Consider the following 27946-nt stretch of genomic DNA (forward strand, 5'->3'; position numbering starts at 1 on the left):
GCTCTGCTGTGCTTCTTGCAGAAAATGCGAGATCGGAAAAGGTTCCCAGACATCCCTTTATTAGATGCAGAGCCCACCTTCTTTCCTCCGGGGGCTCCCAGGGCTCTGCCCAGCAAGGCTGGTCTCCCTTTGCTCCATTTCAGGCCAAAGATCGACCTGGGCAACACGCCAGGAGGATCAGCACGTCCTCACACACACACACATTCGTGGACTAGGGGAACTGTGGGAAGGAGCCGTGGGGGAGGCTTCCATTATTATCTCACCACAGCAAGCGCCGGGCTCAAAGGGAAACCGGGGGTCAGGTGGCACGGCGGATCAATCTTTAGACCGATGGAAGATATTGCCCCAAACAAGTCCTGGCAGGGAGCCTCCAGCTGAGTCGCCAAGCCAAGTGGCCGAGAAGAGGGTCACTCCGCCACAAGGGGCTCTTTGCCGCATTGAGGAGGATCCCAAGTGCGACAAGAGCAGCGAGCAGAAAAAGGAGGTGGAGTTATAGCAGCAGATCCCCAAATCCACGCAGCGCAGAAAACGACCAGAACCTCCATAATGTAGTCCTGCTGGCTAAAATAAGCTGAAAAGGGCCCCTTCTTGCTACTGTTTTCTAGAAGACGTCAAACCCAGAGGTTTTATCTGGAGCTCTCTGTTCTCGAGGAAGATGCCAAGACGACCTCTGGAAAGAGGACAAGGCCGGAGCTGGCCAAAGCACCAGAAGGCCGGCAGCGAAGTCCCAGCCTAATCCAGGAAGGCCGGTGAGGACACTGTGCGGGAGCTGACGAAGCAACCCGCCGCTTCTCATCCCAACCGTCTCTCCTTATGTGGAGCCACTTTTATGCCAAGAACCAGCGGCTGCTTTTCTCTCCCCCCAGGAAGTCAGCAACGGTGCTGCCCTCAACCGCCGAAGGCCTCCGGGAAGAGGCAGGGAGCCCATGGGGAGCTTTCAGCTGGGCGAAGGGGGGCGTGGCTGGCTCTGCCCGGGAGGCCCCTGGAGGGCAGACTTGACGAAGACGATGGCGGCCAGCTCTTTGCAAAATTCCTCCAGCACAATCACCCCCTCCAAGAGCATCTGGTGGCTGATCCTAGGGAGACCAAAAAGGGCACTTTTCCTCCAGTGGTCGGCTGCCCTTCCCCCTCAGGGCCTCTGGGTAGGACGAGCGGCTTCCGGGAGTCGCTGCCGCTCTTGCCTGGCCCCAGGGGCCTCAGGCTGTGCCCCCTTCCTCCAAGGCAGGTCACTGCTGTTGGAACACAGCTGCTGCCATCGAGGCAGCCTCCTCTGGGCCACGGTCTCTGTCTTGGGCCTGCCCTGGACTGCGGAAGCCTCCAACCAAGCACACGCTGAGCTCCGAGACGGCCCAAAGGAAGAACCACCCCGTCCTCCCTGGCCCACTTACGGGTGCTCCTCTGACGCCAGCCCTGTCAGCTTCCTCCGGACCAGCAGCAAGTTGGCGGAGAAGTCTGGGATCCGATGAGCCGTGTGCATCAGGCTGCCAATCACCTGGCCGGAGAGAAAGAGCCAAGAGGCCGGTGGGGGGAGCCCAGAAGCTTCGCAGCGGCAGCCAGAGAGGATGTAGCTGGGCCCCCGGAACCGCCTCACAGCACCCAGAGTTTCCCACCCAGCCTGTGCTCGACCCGCCAGGCCAAATGTTACCCTAATCAGCACTGAGAAGAGGGTCCTGCAGCCAGGGGCCAATGGGAGGTAGGGGTCCAGGAGGTACTCGTGGAGGTGAGGGTGAGGGAAGAGGGCCAAGCGAGAGAGCATCGACGTCACCTGCAGGTTCACTGCGTAGGGCTGCCAAGGGGGGGGGGGGGGGGAGAGAGTTCATTGATGCAGCAGTTCATTCACCATCCGCCACTGGCAGCAGGTTCCACCCAGGGCTGCCCTGCGCCATCTTCTCCACCTTGGAAGGGCAGGTGGTCAGGCCTGGGGTGTCCCAGGACCCCTTTTCCTTGAAAGCTGCCTCCCCACAATGAACTGGGGCCTCTTCCTGCCTTGCTGTGACCGGAGCATCCTCCGGACGGCAGACGGAGCAGGCTCTCCCAGGCCGCTCCCCTCAGCATCTCACCTGGTGTAAGATCTGGGCCAGCCGATCCAAGAGCACCTGCAGGAAACGGCCCTCGTAAAACTGGGGTCCCGTGGGGCTGGTCTTCTGGGGCGGCTGGACCTGGGGCCATGTCCAGTGCGCAACTTTCGCACAGCATTCTTGAAACTGCAAGGAGAGAGGATTAGTTGGATTTTGGAGGGTCCGGATGTTTATCCTTTTGTTTTATATTTTGCCCATTTCTGTATGACATGAAAGATTTACAAAACTTTAAGCGACCCACAAAATGCCGAACGGTGCCGCACAGCACAGGGGCTGCCAGAGATCCCTCCCTGCTGCTGGGCCCCAAACCCTTCAGGTGAGGAGGGAACCTTTGCGGTTCACAGGCCTCGTCGTCAGGAAGGAGCCCTGTAGAAACTCAAGAGCCGACACTTCAAACCAGACCCGGAAGCTGATGGCCAACCAGCTCAATGACTGCAACGCTGCATTTCGGTCGTCGTTGGGCAGGACACCGACCAACACAATCAACCCCTGGAGTTCAGAAAAACAAACCAATCCCTTATTTAGGATGCGGCAGGGGGAGAGTGGACTCACCAGTACTTCAGCATCATGGACGTAAGTGTCATATCCTGCCTCCTCCAGATACGGGGAGGTCTTCACTTCACTGGGTACCAGGCAAAGGAAGCTGGATAAAAAAAAAAAAAATCACAAAGAAGATGGTGGTCAGAGCTCTGCAGAACTCTTTTACCTCCTGCCTGGTCACCCTTCTTCATCCTTTGCACTTTGACCCTGGCTATGGGCTCCCTGTTGGCCGATTCCTCTGTTCATTTCCCCCCTGGATAAAATCTCCAGGCGGAACGACAACCAAGCCGTGTGCCACGGGTGCTTTGCCTCCAGGCATCCCCAAAAGCCGCCTCTACAGAAGACTCGGGGGGGGTGGTGGTTCTGCCTGCCGATCATCCTTCAGTACTTTGGGCTGCCAGGCAATTGGCCACCCCCTTCCTCAGAGCTGCTTGCAAGCCCCCAGGGAGCCCACCCAGAAACGCTGGCTTCAAACAAGGGAGCTTTTGGCTTGGCCATCTCTTATTCCCTCGTGTTTTCATAATGTACTTCGACTTGAGGGCTCCAGGATTTGGGAAAATCCAACTGAACGGGACCCTGAAGTAGGGGATGGAAATTAAAACCAACGCATACGTGGATGCAGTGATATTTTTTCTATCCTTTTTTTATAACTCAAATGGCGAACGTATCTAATATTTCTTCATCCTCCTATTTTCCTCGCAACAAAGGTGAATTGGGTGGAGTGTGTGCGACTGGCCCAGGCCCTCGGCTTTCGTGCCTAAGGTGGGCCTGGAATTCATGGTCTCCTGAGTGAAGCCGGCTGCTTTAACCACTACAGGTGCTCCTGGACCCAAATTGAGCATGGAACGTTCTTGCAGTCATTAAGTGAAGCGCCCACACGTTCAACGCTGTTCAATGACTGCAATCTGAGCTTTTCCTGTTGTGGTTATTAAGTGACCACTTGGGGAGGTGGGGTGGTCCGGAGTCCACCAGCATGATGCATGGGCCTCCTCTCTGCCCTCCCCGCTCCTGCAGGCAGGCCGTTCTTGCAATGGGTCTCCAAACCACAGTCTTCTGAATCTGAACCATCGTGAGAAGGACAGCATTTTCTCCTCTGGAATTCTGAACGGTTCCCTGTTGCAGCATTGGGAAGCACTGAGGCTCAGAACCTTCTGGAATTCTGGCTAGCAGTTCGGACAGATTTCAAGCCTTCCCCCCTGGGGAAGCCAGCAGGAAAGATGGCAAATGGCGATCACCTGGCCATAGGACACTGGGCAACTGATCGTGTGACCACAGGGAAGGCCGTGCAATGTCTTACCGTACCTGGAAGAACTTTATGGGCTGTAAAACACCAGTTCTGTGACCGTCATTATCCAACCAGACATAGGTTAAGGACTCCCTGTTGCCCAAACTGGCTCTTTCACAAGCTTATGCACGATACACTCTTACACAGGCCGCTTCCGATGCATAACTCAGTAACGCAGGGACTACGTCTCTACCATCTTCACTACAGGGGTCTTGCAACTTCATACCCCAAACAGGGATGCAAGCAACTCTCTAGAAGCCGTACCTGCTGACCGCCTCCTTCACATCCACAGGCCCCTCTGGCCGGCCAGGCCCTTCCTCTGGAGCCAGAGGAGGGGCTGCTCTGCTTGGCCTCTGGAGCACAGCTTCTGCGAGTCCATCTGCAAAGTAAGGATCTTCCTCCAGCTCCCTGCAGGGAGAGGGAGAGGCCAGCCTTCACCATGTTTTCAAAGTTACACTTAAGTGAGCAAATATGCAATCTTTAATTACAAAGATCCACTTCAGCATTGCTGCCTGAGGAAAGGGGAGTTGACAGGCAGCACGTGCCGCTCCGCGAATCGGCCCTGGGGATCCAGGCTCATCAGCCGCTGCTCGAGCACAAAGATGAGGTCAGCCCAGTCCAAGCGGGCTGAAGGAGGTTCTCCCTCCCTGCCCTTCTCTCCCCTGCCTTAGACTCACTCTAAGCTAGAGGAAAGGCTCTGCGCTCCCTGCGGGGAACTGGAAACAAACGCCAGGCCTCTGTGCTGGGGACCCAAAACGTGATTTCAGGAAGTGGCTCATATCAGTAAAAAGCGTCAGCCTGTAGACACTTCCTTGTCAGCTGCAAGCGTGGAGGCCACCCAGTGCCGCCCCCCCCCCGCTCCTTCCCCAGGTCACTTACAGCCCCTCTTCACAAAACTCTTGCTCCGGGACGGCAGGGTCCTCCTGGGGGCTTCTCAGGGCATAGCTGCGCTCCTCCAGATGGCGCAGCACCAGGCTCTGCAAGATGCGCTGGTCAGGGAGCCAAACCAGCGCCTCAAACAACCGCAGCGTGGCCACGCTGACCTGCAGCAAGGAGGAGAGGGCGAGCCGGTGGCTGGGGTGGAAATGGCCGACGGGCTCCAACCGCCGAGCCGAGACCCTCTTTCCGCTGGCTTCCTCCTCGTGCTCTGCTGCGGTTTAAGTCGGCAGCAGGATCCGGAGTCCTGGGGGAAACTGGAGTCTCGAGCTGGGCCACAACTCCCCAGAGCGCCCCCCACTTCTCAGTCAAAAGGCCCAGCAGACTCTGGTCAAGACCCCCGTAGGGAAGGGCTGGCCTTTCCTGGCTGGCCCTGGGAATGGCGAAGTGGCAAACCCGGCTCTCCTTTCAAAGGCTCCGGGCCTCAGCGAGGAGGGGGAGGAAGGAGCTCCCTGGGGCAGAGCTAATTCCAGGCATTCCAAACGTCGAGGGCTGAGACTGCAGCTCTGGCCGAAGGGACGGGCAGCAACTGGCGAGCGGCTCACCTCATCAGACAGGTGGCTGCAGTTCTCAATCAGCTGGGAGCAGAGGCTCTGTTGCCGGCCGGCTGAAGCGCTGGGGCCGCCGGGATCCATTCCTGCTCCCAGCAGAAACCCAACCAGCTGCTGCAGGAGGGCAGGAGCACGGATCCCTCTCACCAGGCCTGTCAGGATGGCGACTGAAAAGAGAATCCCAGAGTCCGACCTGCCAAGAAAGGACCCACTGAGCAAAAAAGGGCTGCGCTTGGCTGTGCCCCCCGCCCCCCTTCAGAGGACCCTGGCAACGTGGCCCCTGCCGCCAAGCGCCTGCTCAGCCCAAACTCACGCTTGCAAGAGTTGAGGCCGCAAGGTTTCCAGGAAGAGCCTCCGTCCCAGAGTCGTGCTCAGGGCGTCTCTGATAACCTGACGGGGAACACAGCCACCATCAATCGCTCCTCCCACACACACACACACACACACCGCCCCCCAGGGCCTTGAGGCCAGGCCAAGGAGGGAGAGGGAAAAGGTACAGAGAGAACCGGAGAGAAGATTTCTTACGGGATGAGCCTGTTTCAAGAGACAGTCACAAAAATCCAGCCAGCCAAAGAAAGCCTCCAGGCTGGGCTTTCCTGGGAAGGAGCTCTCCTCCGCCGAGGTGTCGCTCTGAAGCCTGCAGGTTCAAAGGAGAGGCGGGTCAACCCAGGGACACCTGACCATCCTTTTGCTGCGAGGGGCAGAAAGGAGGAATCAGACTCAGAGGAATGGAGGGTTTTCGTCCTCGTGTTTGCTATGCTTACCAATATATTCACACAGGTGATCAGGCAAGAGCCAGGAGGAGGGCAAGGCGGCGTGAGAGAAGCTTAGGGAGGATATGGGTCAGGGAGGGAGTGTGGGGTGTACAAAAGGCACAGTGGGAGGCGGAGAGGGTTGAGTCAGCAGCACAGGTTCCAAAATCTCAGTAGCAGAAATTGTGGCCCAACATTTTAAGAGCTCCGTACCTCCACTGGACGGGTGGAAACGTAGCAATATCCGCAGGGTTGATGGTACCAGGGATGGCATCGTACAGGGAGCAGAGATGGTCGGATAGCAGAAGGCACAGCAGGCTGTCTTGGGCCAAAGCCTGGGCAGCGGTTGGATGGTCCACACTGGTAAGGAGCAGCAGATTCTCTCGGGCTTTTAGCCCAACCTTCTGGTTCTGCCAGGAGGAAAAATAAGACAATTCCTGCAGCTCCCATTCCCCCCCGCCCCAGTGTGTGGAAGGGTCAGAGTCAGGGAGGGATAAGCTCATCCTATCTGCTCTGCAGGAAGCATATGACCATCAGGGGCCCCAGAGCTACCGGCACACTGCTTGCTTCATACCTTGCTCTGACATAAGCCAATTAGAGAAGTCACCAAATTCAGCACGGAAGCAGCCGAGTCCCTTCCGAGTGGTTTCTCTGGACTCAGCCCTCTGCCCTGGTCTCCAGAAGAGGGCAGGGACTGGCCAGAGCTCGTGCTTGGCTTAGCTGCCAATCCCAGCGAACCAACATCCCGGCCCTTGAAAGCAAAGGGGAGAGGAAGGGAGAGCGCAGGTCAGGTCAGGCCAAGGTCTATTGACAAATCAAGCATTTGGTTCTACTTTTATATAACTCTTGAAATTGCCGTTATATTTAACTTTTTATCATTAGTAAGCCACTAAGAGTCACCTTAACAGTGAGATGGGAGGCATATACATTTAAGAAATGACCACAAATAAGCTCAGCAAGATACAATATTCTGATCTTGCTAGAATGATGGCATGTAACGATTACTGAAACCCTTCAAAAAAAACCGGACCAGTTCTATTTTCTAAGACAAGTCACCCAGTAATCCCGAATCCCTACAACCAAAAGAGAGAGAAAATCCAGGCAATTTGAGCCAGAACGCATATGCTGAGACAGCATCAAGTCCTCCTTGCACAGAAGAGTCAGGAAACTCAAAAATCTAGCAAAAGTCCTTTCTGAATGGAAAGAAGCAGGCAGTGCAATGAAGGAGCCTTTCTAATCCCGCATTCAGTTGCACAGCAACTCTGAAGGGCATAATTTGATGCTGCCTAAGGCTGCAGCTACAGGAGGAGGAGCCGTAGCCCAACCTTGGCACCTTCTTCTCCACATGCAAACCTACAGTAACCAAGCCCTGAGGAACATAGAAATGACTGTGGAGATGGTATCCGAAGACCATTAGCAAAACAGGGAATCATAAAACCAGGACAGAATGAGAAAGAAACAAATGCTTTGTCTTGGCTCTCTTTGGTATAAGAGGGAGGGAAGAGGAAATGATGTCAGGCGTTCAAAGTTCAGTTGTTACAAACTGTTTCAATAAAATAGAATTCTAGTTATTTCTTGGGCAGTTTGTTTTCTGACCGAACCTAGCCTGGCAGGGCTGATACACAGTGTGAAAAGGACCAGTGCACCCACCAATCCCTTACCTCTAGGACATATGGCAGTAGAGCAGGTTCTTGACTGACTTTGGTACACAGAACAGCAATAAACTGTAGCATTTCCTTCTCGGGCTCAGGGCCCAAAGCATCACCCTGAAGCTGAATAAGTTTCTGCAAAAAAAGAGAGAAAGATATTGAGCGTCTCTCAGTAAGCCTCAGAGATGCTTTAAAAGTTTAAAAGACCTCAGCGCTGCTAAAGCTGGACACATTTTCCAGTCACTATGAAGCAGCTCCCTTGGCAGAATGGTCCATTTTCAAAATGAACCCTCCAATTGCTGAGTTCCTAAAAAGGGCCATCACCTGAACAGGCCGGTAAACATTGAAGTAATGCATGAGAGGACTCTGCATCTGCCCCAGCAGGCGACTGAAAAAGAGAAGCACCTGGGACCTCATTCCCGGAGGATACTGTCGGAAGCAGAGAAACAAGGCCCACGTTAGGAAGAGTTTGTTAAAGCTTTCCATCAGTGACTACATTACTTGGCTGCCTTAAATGCTAACGCAACACAATGATAATCTGCTGAACATTAAACTGAAAAGAAGCCTCAGGATGTAGGCACAAGTCAAGGGCGATCTTCACACAGCCTGCTGCAGGATAATCATCAGCCCTACGGTTCTGAAGTGACCTCTTGTCTGGGTCTCAATGTACGATTTGGGGGCCACCCTGTGCAAATCTTCATGGTCAAACCTGCCCCAACTGTCAGACACATCTGGGGAAGGAAAGAGACCCCCCACCCCAGGGCTCCTGGGAAGTGGGCCAAGGAGGCCAGAGCCGCCAAAGGGGCCTTTCCAGTCAGGCAAAGGAAGGTTTGAGTTATGACAGGGGAAGGGACACCCCCCCCCTACTGGAGGCCGGGAGCCGCAGCAAGAGCCACCTCCGCCTTCCCCAGCGTGCTGAGCGTCTCCAGGATCTTGTGCTGCAGCAAGTACTCCAGGCAGGGGCCCGTCTCCCCTTCCAGCTGCTGCTTCTCCTCGTAGACCAGGATGTCCAGCATCTGCTTCAAGCGCCAGGGAATGTCCGTCTGCTTGGCCGGCTTCCTTTCGTCTTGGGGAGAGGCAGGAGCAGCATCAGCGCAGGCGGCCCCCTTACAACCCGCCCCCCGCCAGACTGCAGGGCTCGCCAGCCCACCCGGGCCGCTGGGAGACCCGTGGACTCCACCCCCCGAGGCCCCTGCGGAGCCTTAGGACCGCCACGCAGGCCCCCTCCCCTCCCCTCCCCCCCCACCTCGGCCGGAGCGAGGGCCGCCTGCCTACCGGAGGCCTCCAGGTAATACTGGGTGACGCCCTTCCAGTGCTCCGTGAAGGCGGCCGGGAGGTCGAGGCGCGGCTCCTCCTGCAGCGGGAGAGAAGGACCCGTCAGGCGACCCCCGCCGCCCCCGGCTGCCCCCTCCCCGGCGCCCCCCCGCAGCACCCACCGCCTCCACGGCCCGCTGCAGGAGGGCTCCCAAGCGGCCCAGCAGCGCCATGGCGGCCACGCCATCCCCCGCGCCTCGCCGTGACGCGTCATCAGCGCGCGACGGGGAGGGCAGCGTCTCGCCCGCCGCTGCCCGGCTGCCATGTCCTTGGCTGCGCTGCTGCTCCGCGCGGGCCGCGCCCGGCCGCCGCCCCTCGCCGGGAGGCTGGTGAGCGGGGGGCTCGCGGGGAGAGGGGGCGGGGGGCGGGAGGGCCCCCGCGGCCGGGCCAGGCTCTCCCCGCAGCGGCCGGGCTCCGGCGGGGCAAGGTCGCCCTCCCGGCGGGGAGCCCGGCCGCCCCTTCCCGCTCGCTGCCCTCGGGGCGCCGGTGGGTCCCCTTCTCTGCCTGCGCCGCTGGCCCTGCGCGGCTTCGGGGAAGGCCGGCAGCCGCGCCTCGTCCGAGGCCTCTTCCCCAGGAGACCCGGGGGGCGGCCTGGTTTCATCCCAGGTACCCGGAGCAGCAGGTACCCGGAGTCTCCGCGCCCTGGGCCGCTTGGGGAGAGTTTAAAGGAGGGGGTCCAACCCCCCGCCTCCCACCGGAACACGCCGAGCCCGAGGTGGCCTTGGGCGGCTCGAAGCCCCAGCAGGGCAGGTGGCACAGCCTCCCCCACAGCCCCCAAGGCAGGACCCTCGGGGGACCCCCTCCATCCCAGGGCCGGGGTCTCTCTCCAACCTTGGCCGCCTTAAGACTTGTGGCCTTCAACTCCCAGAGTCCCTCAGCCAGCAAAGCCAAGGCTGGAGACCCCCCTCTGCCCCTAGCGGAGGTTGGGGTGAGTGAGAATCCCTGGGGGGGCAGGTGTTGAAGCTAAGCCCCCCCTGGCTAGGCTTGAGTTACTTATACATTAATAAAGGCAGGATAAAAATCTGATAAATTCAACGTAGGTCATCAATAAAGCTTTAACACAAATGACCAATAGAATGAGGTAGAAACCAAAATTAAATAGTAGAAATTGATACTGGTTTTTGAATACTTTTTACAGAATGCCTGAGTCTCAAGGTAGTTTACAAACAAACTCATGTAGTAAACTCATGGAAGCAACATTCATAATATAACGCTGTCCTAAATCAATGCAAACACCTTGTGGGAAAGTAAAGTCTTGAATTGCGCTGTATGGCCCAAACATCCTTAGGGATGTTCCAAACTGGGCACAGCCACAGAGATGATTTATTAATGGGTTTATTTCAAGAGGGTGTACTTCCTCTTGGCTGAAAAGATAGCCGCTCCCCACTTCATCCTTTGGTCAGTCAGGTTGTGGCCATGCAGTCATTGGCAGTAGATGCTCAGGGTGCCTCTTAATAGCTGCAATACAACCACTTAGAAACACAGAGAAACTTGGTGATTAGTTTGAAAGTTTGATTAGTCTTTTGGTGAGAATTATGCTGTCAGCTACTGATCTTTATTCCTCCCAGCCTGGTGGTAGTTTAAATTGATCAGGCCATTGATTTTAATTGCTTATAATGTGCCTCTTTTGAAACTATTTTGTATTTGAAGACAGAGGTCTGGTGACTATATTTTATTATTTAGGGTGTCTCACCTTTTATGGTTCTTCTGTTTATGTTTTTGATTAAACCATGATTTCTAAACCTCTCCTTGATAGATTACAGGTGGTCCTCAACGTACAACAGTTCATCTAGTGACCGTTACAATGGCACTGAAAATAGTGACTTATGATCATTTTTCACACTTATGGCCATTGCAGCCTCCCAATGGTTGCGTGATTTACATTCAGAAGCCAGACAACTGACTCATTTTTATGACAGTTGCAGTGATTCATTTAACAAATATTGGCAAGAAAAGTCAATAAATGGGACAAATTCACTTAACAAATTTTTCACTTAACATACATTTTGTGCTCAGTTGTGGTCGTAAGTTGAGGATTACCTGCATTTCCCGCCCCCCCTCCCAAAAAATGTGTGCATGGAATATTATCAAACGCAGATGTGTGCTTGACAGACCTCCTCCCCCCCGCCCCCCAGGGGAAGCTTCCGGTCAGTCCTCGCAGGAACCTTCAGTACGGCTGGACTGCGTATGTCCTGGGAGACAGAGCCAGTGCCAAGTTCACTGAACACAGCAAAATCTTCACAGTGGAGGGCAATCTGTACTCCGGCACAGCGAAACTCGCCCAACAAGTGGCAGAAACCCTGGGTAGGTAATGGGCCGCTGGATGTACAGGCAGGCCGCTGGAACTCTGCATTGTACAGGTAGTCCTCGAGTTACGAATGTCATGGAGCCTGCCAATGACGTCCGTAAACGGAGGATTCGTAGGGGTGAATCATGTAACTTGAATGTGATCACTCCCTGCTCCTGCCCACCCCTTCAGTAGTCGAACGCACCGGTCTTTAAGTGCACGAGGTATCTCAGGGAGGGGAAGGCCATGCGGGGGAGGAGGGGGCTAATGCTTCCAACCACCCAAGGCCTCCCCCGGCCCACTGAGAGATCTCACCTTGCCTGACTGGGTCCCTTGCCCTACGTAGATCTTGAGGATCCACAGAGCCGACTCCCTTCCAGCCTCTCTCTTCTCCTTGAGCCAAATGCAAGCCTTGGCTTCACCCCTGAGGCCTGCAGGGGTGAGGGTTGCGTCCCTCAACCCTCCTGTCGCCTTTGCAAAAAGCCTTTTTGGCCGACGGGAACGGAGCCCGGAGTGGAGCAGGCGTCGTCCCTTTCCTCAGGGGGATAAGAGAGAGTCCCTGCCTAAGGCTTCCAGGGGGCTGAGAGGACAGGAAATGGCACCTGTGTACACACAGATAACGGCTGTGGCTTTCATAGTAGAGTACAGGCAGTCCTTGACTTCAACAGTTCATTTAGGGTACAGGTACAAAGGTACAATGGCGCTGAAAGTGGGGACTTATGACCATTTTTCACACTTACAACCTTGGCAGCATCCCAAGGGTCACGTGATTTGCATTCAGATGCTTGACAACTATACTTGTGACAGTTGCAGTGTTCAGGAGTCCTTGTGTGACCACGACAGCCCTCATAGATAGGAAGCAGTGGCTGCAGTGTGGCCAGACTGTCATAAAACGGCCACGAGTCCCTTTTCCCAGTGATGATGCGACTTTGAACAGTCACTAAGTGAACTGCTCCAAGTCGAGGGTTACCTGTACTTTTTCAGAAGAGGCTTTTCTTCCTCTGTAACAAGAAGAGGATTGTCTCTTCCAAGAAGACAATTTCACCTGAATCTGGGAAGAATTTAATTCTCTGCATCAGAAAATATTTGGCCTTTTTGATGTTCTTTGCAGGTTTGCGGTATTTCCCAGAAACCAGTATTCATTTGTTAGACCGGTTGACGGGAGATGGGGAAAAACTAGATTTAAAATATAATGGCAGTTGCTACTTGGAGACCTTTTACAACGAGCCTATGCATCCGAACGGAAACTCTTACCGGCTTCAAGTTTGGATGTACTGTTCCCGCTTCCTACAGTACGTTGAAGCTCTCGACCATCTCTTGAGTACAGGTAATCTCCCAAAATGTCATTAACGTAAAGAAGTGAAGCCAATAACCACTGGGATTGCTCTGTGTAACAATGTCACTGCCTGAGCTGCTCGGTTTGTGGCCAGGTTGGTGATGCTTATGGTCTCAGGGACGTCAACCTGCCCTCTCTGGGAATGGGGCCAGAGGTCCCCCCCTCTGGAGCTCGTGGCCACCCGGACAGCCGTAGTGGGACTGTCCCGGATCATCCGGATGCTGATCATCCAGCGATCATGGATTTAAGGGAGATAGTGTTTCTCCCCTATCCCGGTCAGGTCACTGCCTAGTAAGCTTGCGGTTCTCTGGCATCAACCCCAACCGTAGGGAGGATGGATTGGTCCACCTCAGGACTCCATGGGTTTCAGAGGGAGCTCGCAGTTGGTCCAGACGTGGCCATGCTTGCGGACATGCTGCACGGCCTGACGAAACTCTGGTGGCTGCTTGCGACTTTGAATTGGATTGCACCTGAGCAGCCTCTGCAGCCGTGGACCCCAGAAGGCCGCCAGGCTCAGAGAAGGGCAGGTGGACGGATACCTAGAGCTCTGCAGGCGGACAGCCAGGAGCGAAGAACCAGTGCAGGCCAAAGCCACGTTTAGAACCCACCCCTTGATACTAAGAGAGGCTACACATACCTATTTCTCCACTCTTTCTGCATCCGTTGATCAGATCCACCTTCCACTTTCTTTCGGGTAACCCGGACTGCCTTAGGAAGTGGTAATTCTGGAGTTCAGCTGCATGGGGGTTGTGAGGAACATGCCAGGTACCTGACAGATAAAACCCCGTGGATTTGCTCTGCATTGGGCTCCGGCCATGAAGGAGGCTCAGTGGAGATTGCCGGGGTTGGATCTTGCCAGGAGTTTGATGCTTTGGGGCCACCTCTGCTGTGGCTCCACGCTTTTCCTGGCTGGTTCAGGCTGCCTGGGAAGGGATGTGCGATTGGGTTTGGGCCTCTTCAAGAGGCAGTGGTAGGCTGCTTGCTCGAGGGGTCACGACCCTCAGCCAAGCTTGCCTGGACAATTTTCGCCCTTCCTCCTTTAGGGCAGGTGTAGAGAAACGGCCACACTGCAGCTTTAGTGGACTCTGGATGGAATTGCTTTTTGTGCAGATTAGGTTAACCTCACTTGCTGGCCTTCCTCACAGCCCCAGAGATCTGACACTGACCCTGGGTCTCGGGCCCTGAGTGTCCTGTCACCTGCTTAGTGGTGAATGACTGTTGGGTTTCTCTCACGGGCCACGTGTTTTAATTTTTGTTATTTTATTTTTAATATTGTTCTCCAGAGTTACTTGCTGAGGTGGGCAGCCGCATACATTGATTAAATAAACCCGAGGAAACCTGCTTTTCCTAAAAAGTGGATTTTCCTAAAAGGAAACGGGAAAGTGAAAGAAGTGCACAGAGGGGCAAATGAGCCGTCTCAGCAAACTAGGGAACGCAAAACGTTTAATACGTGAAACTGGTGCAGGCTGGAATGCCCTCTATAAAGTTTTATGCTCCGTTTCAGGACAAGGAGTCGTGCTGGAACGCTCCCCCTACAGTGACTTTGTCTTCCTGGAGGCCATGTCGAAGCAAGGCTACATTAAGCCAAGGTGTAAGTAAGGCTCCCTTTGACCGAGAAGCGATGGTGGCTGGTGTCTTTTTAACCTTCTCTTCCCCCCATTTTTTTATAAGTCTACGTTCAAAGTTCCCGTCCCATTCTCAGAGCTCTGTTGCCATTGAAATGTCCACTGCTTTCCTTGAAATGCATTGCGTCCGTAGGCGAATAAATTATTTGCATATGTATGCTAATTTTTTTTGTAGGTGTGAAACACTACAATAGGATGAAGCATCTTAGTATTTGTGAGATTTTGCCTCCTCACCTGGCCCTTTATATTGATGTTCCTGTCTCAGAAGTTAAGAAAAGGATTGACGAGACAGGCGAGGTAAGGCTGCCTTTGTGTCTCTGTTTGTGACCAGGACAGAACGGTTGGTTTCCTTGAGGGTTTGACTGTGTCCCTGTTGCTTAAAGTTGAAGTTGAAACTGTTTGGCAGGGACAAATTAACTTTAAACGTAGCCTAAGCCTCCCAATATCTGTTGCTCCTTGTTTTTAATCCAGCAGCTCTGAGGTGGGTTTGTTCTTACCTTCCCTGTGGAAGGAGCTCCCTGTACGTAGTAAATAGATCCCTTTCAGATCCAGCTGATCTCACCTGAAGTGTCTGGTCAGCTGGCAACGAACTTCCTAGAATCCCCCATGATAGAGGTAGTGGATAGAGGGAGGGGAGGGGAGGGAAGGGGAGGGGAGGAAGGAGGGAAGGAAGGAAGGAAGGAAGGAAGGAAGGAAGGAAGGAAGGAAGGAAGGAAGGAAGGAAGGAAGGAAGGAAGGAAGGGGAAGGGAAGGAAGGGGAAGGGAAGGGAAGGGAAGGGGAAGGAAGGGGAAGGGAAGGGAAGGGAAGGGAAGGAAGGGGAAGGGAAGGGAAGGGAAGGGAAGGGGAAGGGAAGGGAAGGGAAGGGAAGGGAAGTTTGCTCAAAGATCCTTGGTTTTTCCATAAATAATTTAAATTCAAGGGCTAAAGCGTGAAGTCATACAAATAGGATCTGATCAAGTCGGGTAACGGAATTATTCTCATGAACTGCATTTTGTTTTAAGCCTTATGAGAAAAAAGTCTCAGCCGCGTATCTGCAGAGCATTGAAGATGCCTATAAGAAATCTTTCCTGCCACAGATCAGGTAAGCGGCATGTGGGACGTACCAATTCTAAATCATCAGAATTCTGTGGAATGTGCTCTGAGCTTTTTAATCGAGTTATGCTTTTTAAACTTTAATAATCACTGTTTCCTTTACTTGTTTACTTGTTTTATATTTGTGTGCACCACTCAGTCACTTGTAGTGTGTGCGTTGTGTGTGTGTGTGGTGTGTAGCATTCTGGCAAACGACTGCCAAGTGATACAAGGTTAGTTTGGCAAGATCGGTTTTAGATAAATTCACGCTGGGGTCTGAGGATTACGTTTTTGTCTTCAAGCTGTCGACTGATCTCTTTGTTACTTGCCAAATGCCAAGCTGAGTTGCCTCTCTCTTCATTACCCTTCGGGGCTCCTTTCCTTCTTTGGGTCAGAGCACCTTCAAATTATAGGCAGGACATTCGATACTGAACAGGAAAAAGAAGGACGCCTATGGAAGAGGAGGATTTGGGGGGATTTGGAGAGGATGCCACGGAGAAGAGGCATTGGCCAGTTCCCCAAAGCCCCCGAGGGAAGAAAAAGAAGGAAGGGGGGGGGGGGGAAGCTAGTTAAAAGAGAGATCCAACCTAGAATCAGGGGGAAATTTCCTGGCAGTGGGAATAATGGGTCAACGGAACGGGTGGGCGCATAGCCAAATGTGGGCGCTCCATCGCTAGGGGTTTTCAAGAAGAAGATTGGGTAACTCTTTGCCCAGAAGGGTCCGGGGGGAGGAGTGTCAAACTCACGACGTTGTCGCCACAAGACGTATTGCGACTTTCCCCCCTAGAGTAAAGTAGGGGTGGGCATGGCCAGCGCATGATGCACCTGGCCCACAGGTCGCAAGTTTTGACACCCCTGGTCTAGGATTTCCTGCTCAAGGGTTGGACTAGAAGACCCCCAAGGACCCTCCCGGACCTAATTCTACAATTCCTCCCTAACTCAGGTTTTAAGAAAGGGGCCGGGGGGGTGGGGGGAGAAGCACAATCAGTTATCCATCCTGATCTTTCTGCAAAGTCCGTTCGTTGATCTGGTCCACTTCAAGAGGCCGACAGTATTTGATTCACTACACCAGGACCAACAGGTTCAAACTGATCCCAGGTAACTTCACCAAACCGTGCCTGACTCACCTCCGTGGGATCTGCTCAGCCAAAACTTTCAGTGCCTCTTATCCGGGCCATCCTCTTCCTCTCTGACCATTCTCTATTGCGTTCTTCCTAATCTCTTAGATATTCTCTCTTTCTTTGGTCCTTATTTTTGAAAAAAAAAATGGTAAATCTTTAAATGCATCAAGGGTCCTGTTGCGTGCATATGAAGGGAACCAGCTTGGTGTGGTGGTTAAAGGTGCTGGCCTAGGAACCAGCGGATGGTGAATTCTAGTCCCACCTTCAGCACAAAAGCTGCCTGGGGACTTTGGGTCAGTCACTCGATCTCTCTCTCTCTTTCTCTCAACCCACCTCACAGGGTTGTTGTGGGGAAAATAGGAGGAGGAAAGGGTAGGAGGAATGTTTACTGCCTTGAATTACTCATAAGGTAATAAATGCAGGATAAAATTCAAATAAATAAACATAACATTGTAGTTGTTCTCTGCCAAAGGTGCAGTGTCTTCTCCCATCCTGAGACACAGAGTTGTAGGAGCAATAATGAACTCTTAGAAGATTTAACGTCCTTGTATTTTCTAAACCAAATGACCTGTTGCTGCTCTTTTTTCCTTTCTAGTGAAACCTCTGAGGTCTTGCAATATACAGCCAGTGAAGTGGACAGCTTGGAGAGAGTAAGTGGGAGGGGCCAACACCCCCTACCCCCCCTTGCGTATAAGGCTTTGTAGGACTATATTGGACCTGGCTTATGCCACAAAGAAATCAGATTAAAACAGGCCAATAGAAGTAGAGTTATGCTAAGGGAAAGCAGGGATATTTTTTAAAAAAACAAAGTAGAAGGAATTAGCATTTAAACAAGCAAAAGGTTGGATGTGTTGCAAAGGTAAAAAGTTGTTCAACCATTTAACATTCATGTGAGAAGCAACAGCAGAAGAAATTGTTTTGTTTCTTTGAAATCCGATTCACTTTGCAAAAGATAAAAGCAGAAATTCTCCACTTTTTTATGTTGAGAAAGTTGGACGGGTGGGGGCTTTGTACCCTGGAGGCATTGGGTTCAAGCCTTCCCCACCAATTAAAAGGATTTCGGTTTGTAGGTTGATAGGAATTGATTCTCATCTTTTAACCTACAGATTATTGAAGACATTGAAATGCTGAAATTTAATAAAGGACCATGGCTTGAACAAGATGATCTTACCTTGCATTACTTGAGGTGCAGGTAAGTTCAGTCCTCATGATTGAGATATGCTGATTTTGGGAATTTAAAACAGAAAGCGGTCCACGAGAAAGTTCCATGAGTGCCTTCCTTTGGGCTTTGAAAACTGTTTACATATTTCATTTCCCATACAGTATCTACACCTCTCCAACTCCAGCACAAAATTTGGAAATTATGGCTGTCAAACGATTAAAACTATTTCCAGGGTTCACAGAATATTTTTGTATCAGTTTATAGATGCAAGAAGCTCTGTGATACGTAAAAACTGATGTTTGTTTTCCATTCTTTCACACACACACACACCCCTCTCCATCATTTGCTTGCTCCCTGTATCCTGCCACATAGAGAAACTACAGTGTGGCAGGTTTGGTGTGAAAGCTTTTTGGTTGTTCCCCAGTAAGAAAAAAATGTGGAGAGTCAGGATTTCTTGCAAGGCTTGAAAGGCCCCCTGTGTGGAAAGTGCTGGGGGGATAATTAGGTGGCCCTGCAGCGCCTGCCTGCTCTGGGGCGCTTGATGAGGGGGGTGAGAGAGAGAGAGAGAGATCCCCTCTGCCATTTCTTTCCCAGCTTTTCCAAGTTACGTCCATGATTTGTCCCCAGCGCCTGGTCCTCGGGGGTTGGCCTGCTGCCGCCCAGGTGCAGGGGCTTCATTTTGTCCTCGGCGAGAATTGGCCCATTCCTGGTTTTAACTCACTGGTTAAGCCTCTGCCAGCTCTTCCAGGCCGAGAGTGGCCGCCCAGCTGGGCTGGGGCTTCCAAGCCAGGGATACGGTGCTGCCGTCCCTGGGGTTTCCTCAGGGGAGGCTTCTGCTGTCCAGACCGGCCAGCCCTAACCCTGACCTCAGGCGCTTTGCTGAGCCATAACCGAGGGAAGAGGGCCCCAGTCCAGTCTTGGCTAGCTCCACAATAGGCCTCTTCTTCCTGGCCGCTTCCTGGTTTCTTTGCCACCGTGACGAGCCTCCTTTTCGTTTCAGTGTTAATGACAAATCCAAACTCATGTGTCCTCTGGCTGTTCCCGACTACGTTCCTGAAGTCACCGTAGGAGGCCTGGATGCTGACTCAATCTACCAGAGTTACCGGGAGGTAAGAGCAGGTCCCCTGGAGAAAAGCTGCCTGGCCCTTCAGAGGGGAGCCTGAGTCGAGGCTTTGGCCGTCGGTCCCTTTGGCCGCTCATTTTTCTCGTGGTGAATCTGCTGCCATTCAAATCCTCCTCTTTGGAGGCCACCGATTCGTCGATCTTAGACTGATAGAAAGGAAATAAATTTTATTAAGGATACATTGCTATTATCTTATCTAGTAATTACTCTTTTAAATTTCAAATCCACCGAGGCCGGACCAGTTCTCCTCCTCCCAGAGCCCCGGAAACAGCCGCTTGGAAGAAAGCAGAAAGTCCCCAGGACTTCCTGAGGAGGAAGAGGGTCGGATACGGAGGTGGTGGACTGGCTGAGAGGAGGTTTCCGTAGAGCTGATGCGTCTCCCCTGCTTTCCTTCTGTTGCAGCTTCCGGGACGCAAGTATGCCTCGGGTTACAACACTGACGTGGGAGACAAGTGGATCTGGCTCAAATAGCCCATTTCTTTGGAAGAACGACGTTGGCCAGAGGAGGAGGAGGTTAAGCCGCCAGTTGTAAATAGGCGACGTCTTTAGCAAAGGTGGCAGGTCTTCAGCTGGGAGAAGGAGCCAGCCAAAAGAAAGGCGCTTTAACGCCCCACCCAGATTCCCCTGAGCAGAATAAAGCGGCATTTGGAGCTTCCTGGCTGAAAACATGAGGTTCCTCCAGGTAGTTGTTGTCCATGTCTTTTGTCTTAGCCCCCGGTGCTTCCTTTCCATCCGGAGGCCCTGCAGGCCCGAGCTTCTCTTTCCCAGGGGCCTCTGCTTGTCCAGGGCAGCACGTCCCCCCATGGCGCACAGCAGAAGCCTCCAGCCTGCCCCTTCTGCCCAACACGGAGCCCCAGAGCAGAGGCCCTGGTGGGGGCAGGACTCCGCAGAAGACCCTCTCACAAACGGCCCAATTAGCTGGAGTGCTCTAGAACCGAGGTCTCCAACCGTTTCAGCTTCACGACCGGCAGAGCGGGGATGGTTCCACACAAGCAGCGGGCAAGCGCGCGCGCACCCCCCCCCACTTGCCTGCTTTTTGCACGAGGGGACGGGCGCAACCTGGTTCTCCACGGCCCAGTGCTGGGCCACGCCCTGGGACTGGGGGCCCCTGCGGTAGAATCCTACCCCCCGAGTGAGTTGAGCCGCCTACCAGCCCCGGTTGGTTCCAAGGAAACGCCAGGCCAGATCGGAGCTTTCTGAATAAAGCGGCTGCTTCACGTTTAATTAAAAAGGGGGAACAGATTGTCACAGGTCTTAACACATCAGCAAAAGTAGGTTGGTGGGACTGAACGACGCTTAACAACATTCACGGCAGTAGCGCTCTACATTTGCACGGAGTGGAGTGGCGGGGAAGGGGGTGGCGTGGGCAGAAACCCCCGGGAGGGGAGGGGCTGGGTGGCGCTCCAGTCTTCGCAGGCAGTTCCCACCAATCTCTGGCACAGCTTTGCTCCCAGGCAGCCGGACTGAAATGCCAGAGAAGCTGCTGCTTCCTCCATGCCTGTCCCAAAGTGCCCGGTTCCTTAAGGGCCCACCGGGCCGGAGCCTCCCTTCCGCTGAGCACGGCGTCGTCCTTCGGAGGTTGCTGGCCAGGATGGCTGGAGAGGCCCCCCCACCCCACCCCCAATCTGAGTCACTCAGAGTCCCTATTTGCAGGTGAGCTTCCGGCAGGTCCCTGGTGGTGTTGCTTGATTCTCCTCTGGGGCTTTTCACGGCTGAGCTGCAGATTCCGCACCCACCTCAGGGCCTGCAGCGAGGAAGGGGACTTCCAGCCGGCGTGGCTCCAGGCCCTCCTGCCGCCAAGGGTCTGGGTCCACCTCTGCTCAATGGGAGGCCTGCTTGCTTGGCTCTGCACACTCGTGGCTCAGCCGCCTGGGAAGGTTCATCCGCAGACCAGGCGCTGCTCTGGAATGACTTGAACTGCCCCAGAAACAGTTGGGATGCTGGGCGATCTTAAGGGGGGCGTTTCTGGGGAAGGGGCTGGACGGGGAGTGCTGGGGGCCCTCATGCGTCTCCTCCGTTTTGTGGGGCAACCCCCTCCGCCCCCCAGAGGCAGCCAGGACAGAGACCAGGACCGCCCAGAGCCCCCCTGGAAGCCCAGCCCGGCTGCACTGGGAAGGCCCAACGGCCCCCGACTCTGAAAAGAGGAGGGTCCCAACTGCCTGGGGAGGAGAACCAGGGAGCTGGGAGGGAGACAGCGAGGCCATTGGCCCCGGTGTCACTCCTGCTGGGTGGCGGTTGAGAAGGTGCCTTTCCGGCGCCAGGAAAGGGGAGCCCCTCCCGCTTTCCCACCCAACTGCTCCAGGTTCTGGCTCATGCTCGGAGGGGGCAGCTGCGCACTGGGGCTGCCGGCTTCCTTCCTCGGGGCCGGGGTGGGGGTGTTCCTTGGCGCCTGCCCACGAGGCGCCCTAAAGCCTCTGCGATGCACGACACAGGCGGGGCTCACGCTGGGCGGGCCGGAGGGTGGCGGGCGGCGGCTGCTGCTGCGAGGGGCTCAGAAGAGGCCGGCTTTCTTCTTCAGCTCGTTCCGCTTCCACAGGGCCAGGCGGGAGAATTCCTCCGGGGACGTCTCAAAGACCCGCTGGAAGTCCTCGGGTGACAGGTGCCGCTGGGGGGAGGAAGAGGAGGGTGGTGGGAGGGCTCCGCTCGGCCCAGCCCCCACGGCTAAGCCTGGGCCAGAAGGGCAGGAGGGGGCCATACCTCCAGTCGCGTCCGGTCCACTCCGGGGGCAGTTTGACTCGCCCTCGGTTGGTCACCACCAGCATCTCGTAGGGATAAATCTTGGGCCAGGGAGAAGCAAAGAGCCAGCCGGTCACCAGGCCTGTGGCGGGAGGCCTGGCTCTGCGGCCCCCGCCCCCTGGTGGGCTCCCCCTCACCTTTTGCTCCAGCATGCTGGGGAGGGAGCTGCCCCTGTCCATGCGGCTTCTCTGGCCGTTCTGCAGGGGAGAGGCACGGGGGCCCTGAGTCCAAGGGCCCATCCCATGGGGCCCGGGTGGGGGGCCCTCCTAGGCCTGCCCCTCCCGAGTCTAGGGGTGCTGAGGGTGGGGAGAGGCGTCCGTGGGGCCTCTGGGCCGCTCCCTTCCCCCGCCAGGGTGCCTGCTCACCTGCAGACCTGCAAGACAGAAGGGAGAATGAGGCTGGGGGAGGAGCAGGAGGACCCCCGGGGGAGGGGAGGGGGGCCAGGAGCGTCTCTTACCTGGGCTGCCCTTTTCACTGCTGCCGGATCCAAACTCGGTCGACTGCAGCTGCGGAAAGAGCAGCAGAGCAGCGTCAAGGCAGGTCGCTCTCCCGCCTCCCGCCAGGCTGACTACGAACAAGGCACCAGCAGCCACCAAGACGCTGCTCTCCCTGCAGGGCTGGAGCCTGAGGGCCACCAGCCGGGCCCCGGGGACGGGGGGGGTGGGGGCAGGCATGGCGGGGCAGGCACCCCACAGGTCTGCTCAGTGCAAGCCTGGCCAGAGGAATTGGGGCAGGAGGGGCAGGCGGCTGAAGCGAGGGAGGCCAGGGAGGTTTGGAAGCGGTGGGAGCCCCTGCCCAGCACCCACCTGCTCTGACCCTCCCTCCTTCCCCGTCTATCTTTCCCCTCCCCTCCCCCTTTCCTCCCACTGTTCCATTCCCACCTCTGGGCAAGCAAGAGCAAGAGCAACCCGGGTGGAGGTGGGAACCCAGGAAGGCCCCGCCCCTCTTCCTTGCCTGCCATCCCCGGGGGTCTCCGCTTACCCGGGCAAGCGTGTGTCTCCCAGAGGCGTGAAGCGATGCCGATTTGGTGCTTCCTCCATGCGAAGCTGGAAGAGAAGCAGCCGGTCACTGCAGGGCCCTGCTCTGGGGGGTGGGCTGCTCAGGGGGTGGCGCAGGAGCACCTTTGGCTGCAACCGGTGGGGGAGGGAGCCAAGCAGCAGGTGGGGGCAGGGAGGGCTTCGCAGCCCCAGAGGCAGGGCTCTCCCAGACTTGTGGACTTCAACTCCCAGAACTCTCAGCAAAGCTGGCTGAGGAATTCTGGGAGTTGAAGTCCACAAGTCTTAAAGGGGCCCAGGCTCTAAGGAGCGGCCCCAGAACAGGAAAAGGCCCAAACGCTTCCGTGGTTAATTCCCAAACTGGATGGCCTGGACTGGGATTAGAGGCTTTCACAAACTCAAACTGCCCAGCATTTCTAGCCTCTTTGGGGAATGGAATGAATCCTGGCTGCAGCGCAGACTTTTCCCACCATCCGGTCCTGAAGGCGAGACCGGCTGCTCCACTCGTGCGAAGGGCAGGGATGCAGCCGGGTCCACGGGCGGCCAGGGCTGAAATGCCAATCCATGGCGGCGGCAGCAGCAGCAGCTGCTGTCTCAAAACCCTTAATGGGGATCTGCCAGCATGAATGCCAAAGGGCAGCCTCGCCCTCCAGGACAGCTGCCCGCTTGGCCCCCTCTAGTCCAATGGAGAGGCAACCTTTACAACCAGGCGGTCCTTGCAAGGCCGCGTAGCTGCACGGAAAGGCCAGGCCAGGCCAGGCCAGGCCAGATTCGCGGAAGGCCCTCTCCAGGGCACTTGGCACTCCAGGAGCCCAAAGGCCGCCCCAGGAGGGGAGGGGATGGTTCTGCAGGACCAGAAGCCGATTCCTCTGGCCCTCCGGATGATCAGGGGGCTCTGGAGGGCCCCCTCATCTGTCGGTGCAGCTTCCTGCTCTGCCGGGGGGCGGGTGGATCAGATCCTCTCCAAAGTCCCTTCTCCCCTTACATTAAATCCGAGGGGTCTCTGACACAGCCCCCTCCCACGGGGGGGCGGAGGGGGCATGACTCACAGGCGTGGAAGGGAGTCCGGTCTGGGAGGGAGCGCGTCTTCCTCCGGACTGGGAGAGATTTCTCCATCTCCTCCTTCAGGATGAGCCTGCCCAGGTTGGAGGCCACCTACGGGGGTGAGAAGGAAGAGGGCTGGAAGGAGCCCTCGGCTGACACCCCCCCACGTCCCCCCCGCCCCAGCGCTTCCTGCTACCTTGCTCAGCTCTTGTTCCTGCAGCTCCCGGAGATTTCGCATTTCCTCCGCATCCTCATCCAGCTCCTCGCCTCTCTTGGCCGCCTTTTGCCTCCGCCACTCGGTCTCTGGGAGGGGCAACCAGGGCTTACAAACTCGGGGGTGGGGGGTGGGGGGTGTCCCCGTCCACAAAAGGCTGGGAGCCAAAGGGTTCTGCCCTGCAATCCTGGGAGGTCCCCCAATGAGCAGGTCCTTCGAGGGGATCTGAACGCAGCTCTGCACGTTGCAAAGGGGGCCCGGTCTGGAACTGGGACCTTTGTGCCCCCGGAGCAACCCTGGGGGCTTCAGAGCCCCTTCCAGGTTTGGGGAGTCCCATCAGACTCCGCCAAGGAGAAGGCGGAAGAAGCCTCCTGCCTGAGCTGGGGGGTGGGGGGGCTGGGCACTCTGTTCGGGGGGGCAGAGTGGGCGCAGGTGGGGGCTCCCTCCAGATGGCGTCCTCCCCTCCCCGCCCTTCCCTGGGTGGCCCCCTGGTAGCCCCCAGGGCGGCTCTTCCGTGTGTCCCCCCCGTGGATCAGCCCTTGCCTGCCTTCCGTAAGGGCCCCGATCCCCGGAGCCTCCTGAGCGCCTGTCCGTTGCTCAGGGCAGCCGCAGACCTCGGGGCAGCTCTGGCGAAGGCACCTACCCACAACGGCCAGGGAGGGCGGGCAGGGCCAGTAGTCGGTCTCAATCTTGGCTGGCTGGCTGGGATCCGGCGGCTGAGCGGCAGGGAACTTGGAGGACTCAATGATCAGGCCCTCCATCATCCGCTTGCTCTCGGGGGTCGGGGCCGGCCCAGGCTCTGGAAGAGGCCAACAGCCATGAGGCCCAGACCGTGCTGCTACCCCCACCCCACCGCAGCCCCCTCCTCCCAGGAGCAGCCCCTACCCCTCTGCTTGTAGATGGGTGGCTTCTTGTAGATGTTCGGCTCCGTGGTGTTGCTCTCTGGGGAAGGGACGGAAACAGTTCAGAGCCTCCGTGCCAAGAAGGTGCCCAGGGACAGCCGGCTCCCCCCTCCGTGGGCCTCCCTCCCCTCCCTCCATGGCAGAGTTGCAGAAGACTTTTCTTGGGGGGGCTGTGGCCCTGGTGACCCAGAGGCTGGAATAAAACCAGCAGCCCCTGGTGCATGACAGGCCACTTGCCAACCCCTGGAGGAGGAACACCCGAAGGCTGCGGGGGCGATTGGACTCAGGGACGGCCCTTGGGCCCCTTCAGCCTTTGGGGTGACGCATCCCTGAACCCCTCTGCAGCTCCAAAGGCCGCTGAGCTTTTGGACCGGACCGGGGAAGGTGCGGGGCAGCCGGGAGCAGGAGGGCCCCGAGGGAGGCCGTACCGGGATGATGGAAGTGCTGGAGTCCAGAGCGGTTCCTGCTGCCAGCCCGGCGCCCGGAGGCCTTCCCAACGCTTCCTGGGGATTTGGCCTCTGCCCACTCGTGGCTGACCTGAAAGCAGGGAGCGCATCGATGGAGGGGCCCCAAGGAGAAGGCCCTGGGCCTCCTCGGCCATCCCGCCTCCCGAGAGGAGCAGCTCCCTCCGAAGCTCCCTTGCCAGGGGCCAACCTAAGCCGAGCCCCCCCCCCAAAGGTCCCCCAACTTCCTGCCCGCCCATCCGCCCCTCGTAGGAGCACTTACTTCTGGCGACGGGGGAGGAGAGAGAGACGTGGGCGAGAGCGAGGGCTGCAAGAGAAGAGCCAGGAGAGGCGGGCGTCACTCCTCACTCCGCCCAAGGCCCCTCGCAACTGCCCCTCCCCTGCCCAGCGGCTGCTTGTACGTTTGGATAGCCGTCCTCCACTCCCACAATAGGATGGACAGCCATGCCTGGCTGGGGGGCCATGCTGGGTGAGGGCCTCAGCCCCCCAAAACTGCACAGGGCCCCCCCGAGGGCATCCGCTTGCAATGCCGGCCTCACCTCTCGGCTCCTCGGCCGTTCCAGGTGGTCGAGGAGGGAGTAGGTGAAGTGGGGCTCGTAGATCATCAGGTCAGGGCGCTCGATGTCCAGGATCGCCTTGTCCCTGGGGATGGCTGCCAGGTCCTTGTAGCCAAGAACTTCGTTGTCCATCTTGGCCTGGGGAGAGGAGAGAGGAGGGCGGGGTGGAGGGCGGGGGGGCTGATCGATGAAGGTGGCACACAGAGAAAAGGTGCTTCTTCCAAGCCTGGATTGGGACCCTTCTCCCAGGGGAGGAGCTGCACCAGCCAGTGCCAAGGTTGTGCAGCGTGCACACACACACACACACACACACACAGTGTGGGTTCCATCCAGCTCAGTTTTGTGCACCTCAGTACTTCGATGCCACAAGATCCGGTTTGGTCAAGTGCTTCAGGTGAAGCAGGGAACCGAGTTCGAGACCCGCCGCAGGCACAAAGCCAGCCCTGCAAGGGGACCCCAACCCTTCACAAGGACCCCAAGTTTCCTCCCAGAGAGCCAGATGCATCTGTCAGAGGCTGAAGCACCCCATCCCCCGGTCCTAGTGCGGAGGAGCCCCACCTCAACTATCGGGGGGTTTGGTTTCCTTTGTCCGAAGGTCCCTGTGTCTCCTCTGTCCCCCCAGTGCCCTCCTGCCCCTCCCTCAGAGCCCCTGTATCGGGGGGTGAGAGGTGGACAGGGCAACCCCATTTTTGCCCATCACTGCTCGCCCCGCCTCTTCCTGGCTCAGGGCCAAGGAAGCTTTGCTCCCCCCTCCCTCTATGAGCCGCTCTCTCCCCTCAAACTCTGGGGGAGGGCACTTTCTGCACCCCCCTTCGCCCTCTGCTCTCCTCGTTCTGCTGTTCAGCCGGCCGTGGTTTGCTCAAAGCGGGCGGGTGGAGGCTTCTGCCGGCTCTCACCGTGATGCTGGAGGGAGATCCGGGGGCCCCAGAGCCCCAAGACGAGACGCCGGTGCTCCTGGGGGAAGCCAGGTGCTGCGAGGAGAAAGGAGGAGGCCGATCAGGGAGGCTGAAGCCGGCCTCCGGCTGCCTGGGCTCCTCTTGGGTCAGCTTGCAAGGTCAGCCTGGCACCCCCAACACTCCGGCTGCTCCTTTGACCGACCGCAGGAGGGCGGAAGGCAACCCTGGGCCTGTCAGGGTCGAACTCCTGGCAGTGGGCAGAGCGAGCCTGCAATGCTGCCTTCTGAGCCGCCAGGGGCCCGAGAGGAAGTGGAGGCTGATCCAATGGCAGGCGCAGAAGAGACGTTCAACTCCGGCCTGGCCAAGCGGGCTGTGCAGCAGCCTCTCCTGCTCCTTTGGAAGGGCCGAGGAGGCAGGGACACCTGGAAGTGCTGCTGTCGGGGCAGGGGAAAGCAGCCATGTGCCCCCCAGTTCCCCTGTTTCCCCCCTCCAAGAGCAGGAAGGGCCCTGCAGCAGCAGCCGCCTTCCACCGCTGGGGGCTCTTTGACAGCTGTGGCCAGGGGGCCTGTCACCACTGGGCCTTCTTTGCAGGGACCCCTTTTCCTTTCGCTGAGCTGTGGGGAGATGATGGCAATCCTGCCACAGCCACCGGCTGCTGCTGCTGCTTCTCGGCTTCCTGGGGGCCCCTGTGCTCCGAGGCAGCCCCAGAGGAGAAGGTCTGCAGCCCTTCCAGGCCCCTGGGAGGCTTTCGGGTGCTTCGTGACCCAAGTGACCTCATCAGGGGTAGAAGGGAGGGGGGTTTGCAAGGAAACCCCCAGGCTGAGAGAGCCCCAAGAAAGGGGGACCGGCCAGTTTCCCAAATCCACTGAACAAACAAGCCACGAGAAGTTACCTTCTGCAACTTTTCCATTCAGGTTCCACGTTGGCAGCCGCAGCTGGATCACCCAACAAGCTCTGAGAGGGAAGAGAGGAGACAGGGAGGTTAGCAGGCGTGTGTGTGTGTGTGTGTGTGTGTGTCTGTGTGTGTAGATCCGGGAAGGACCTTGAAGGGGGGGCAGGGCTGTGGCTGGAATCCCAGGGAGGGGAGGCATTTTCCCAGGTGTGCAATGGAAGAGCAGCACCTTCGCAAGGAGCCTCCGTGTGGGGAGGGGGAAACCCCCCCTCCAGATTCTGAACCAGAGCCCCCTCCTCTCTGGCTCACCTCACTCGCCTGGGGTCTCAAGCGACAAGCTCAACCCCTTCCAAGCCTTCCTTGCAGAGCCACATCAAAGCGAGTAAGAAAACCAGGCAGAAGCCCTTTTGCCCAG

General features: G+C 56.7%; 3 protein-coding genes across 3 annotated transcripts; 1 reads left to right on the plus strand and 2 right to left on the minus strand.

Moving 5' to 3' along the window:
• Positions 1–42: 42 nt before the first annotated feature.
• FHIP2B (FHF complex subunit HOOK interacting protein 2B) lies at positions 43–9328 on the minus strand. The gene is made up of 17 exons (XM_026684789.2): positions 9228–9328; positions 9067–9145; positions 8688–8857; positions 8116–8220; positions 7804–7926; positions 6717–6893; positions 6356–6552; positions 5916–6027; positions 5704–5780; positions 5385–5583; positions 4783–4946; positions 4168–4311; positions 2631–2721; positions 2061–2204; positions 1646–1786; positions 1389–1492; positions 43–1076 (listed from the first exon to the last, which is right to left on the minus strand). Exons 1-17 carry the CDS (start codon positions 9276–9278, stop codon positions 938–940), a joined length of 2217 nt encoding a protein of 738 aa, XP_026540574.1. The 5' UTR covers positions 9279–9328; the 3' UTR covers positions 43–937.
• On the plus strand, positions 9321–19516 carry NDUFA10 (NADH:ubiquinone oxidoreductase subunit A10). Its single transcript, XM_026684787.2, has 10 exons — positions 9321–9434; positions 11241–11409; positions 12504–12719; positions 14233–14319; positions 14529–14650; positions 15356–15435; positions 17142–17196; positions 17653–17738; positions 18709–18817; positions 19234–19516. The coding sequence occupies exons 1-10, from the start codon at positions 9369–9371 to the stop codon at positions 19300–19302; spliced, it is 1059 nt and encodes a 352-aa protein (XP_026540572.1). The 5' UTR covers positions 9321–9368; the 3' UTR covers positions 19303–19516.
• Positions 19517–21178: 1662 nt separating this feature from the next.
• Positions 21179–27946, minus strand: DMTN (dematin actin binding protein). The gene is given in 16 exon segments (XM_087969556.1): positions 21179–21436; positions 21529–21551; positions 21554–21608; positions 21705–21770; positions 22023–22073; positions 22549–22613; positions 23612–23717; positions 23803–23909; positions 24464–24619; positions 24706–24762; positions 25151–25259; positions 25449–25493; positions 25726–25881; positions 26640–26714; positions 27532–27593; positions 27841–27946. Coding segments are annotated over 15 exon segments (1203 nt in total). The 5' UTR covers positions 27550–27593; positions 27841–27946; the 3' UTR covers positions 21179–21322.

The sequence above is a fragment of the Notechis scutatus genome, chromosome 7 (genome assembly GCF_049901735.1).
Source record: "Notechis scutatus isolate UNSWTSFEM ecotype Mainland chromosome 7, rNotScu1.2, whole genome shotgun sequence".
NCBI classification, from domain to species: Eukaryota; Metazoa; Chordata; class Lepidosauria; order Squamata; family Elapidae; genus Notechis; species Notechis scutatus.

What these genes read in the sequence shown, in the direction of transcription:
- FHIP2B (XM_026684789.2), bottom strand. Translation starts at nt 9,278, where the DNA reads ATGGCGCTGCTGGGCCGCTTGGGAGCCCTCCTGCAGCGGGCCGTGGAG. An exon ending in TTTCCACCCGTCCAGTGGAG is followed by an intron (nt 6,028 to 6,355) that starts GTACGGAGCTCT and finishes TTGAACCTGCAG; the next exon opens with GCTTCAGAGCGACACCTCGG. An exon ending in CTGGCGTCAGAGGAGCACCC is followed by an intron (nt 1,077 to 1,388) that starts GTAAGTGGGCCA and finishes TGGTCTCCCTAG; the next exon opens with GATCAGCCACCAGATGCTCT.
- NDUFA10 (XM_026684787.2), top strand. Translation starts at nt 9,369, where the DNA reads ATGTCCTTGGCTGCGCTGCTGCTCCGCGCGGGCCGCGCCCGGCCGCCG. An exon ending in GGATTGACGAGACAGGCGAG is followed by an intron (nt 14,651 to 15,355) that starts GTAAGGCTGCCT and finishes TTTTGTTTTAAG; the next exon opens with CCTTATGAGAAAAAAGTCTC. An exon ending in AAGTGGACAGCTTGGAGAGA is followed by an intron (nt 17,197 to 17,652) that starts GTAAGTGGGAGG and finishes TTTAACCTACAG; the next exon opens with ATTATTGAAGACATTGAAAT.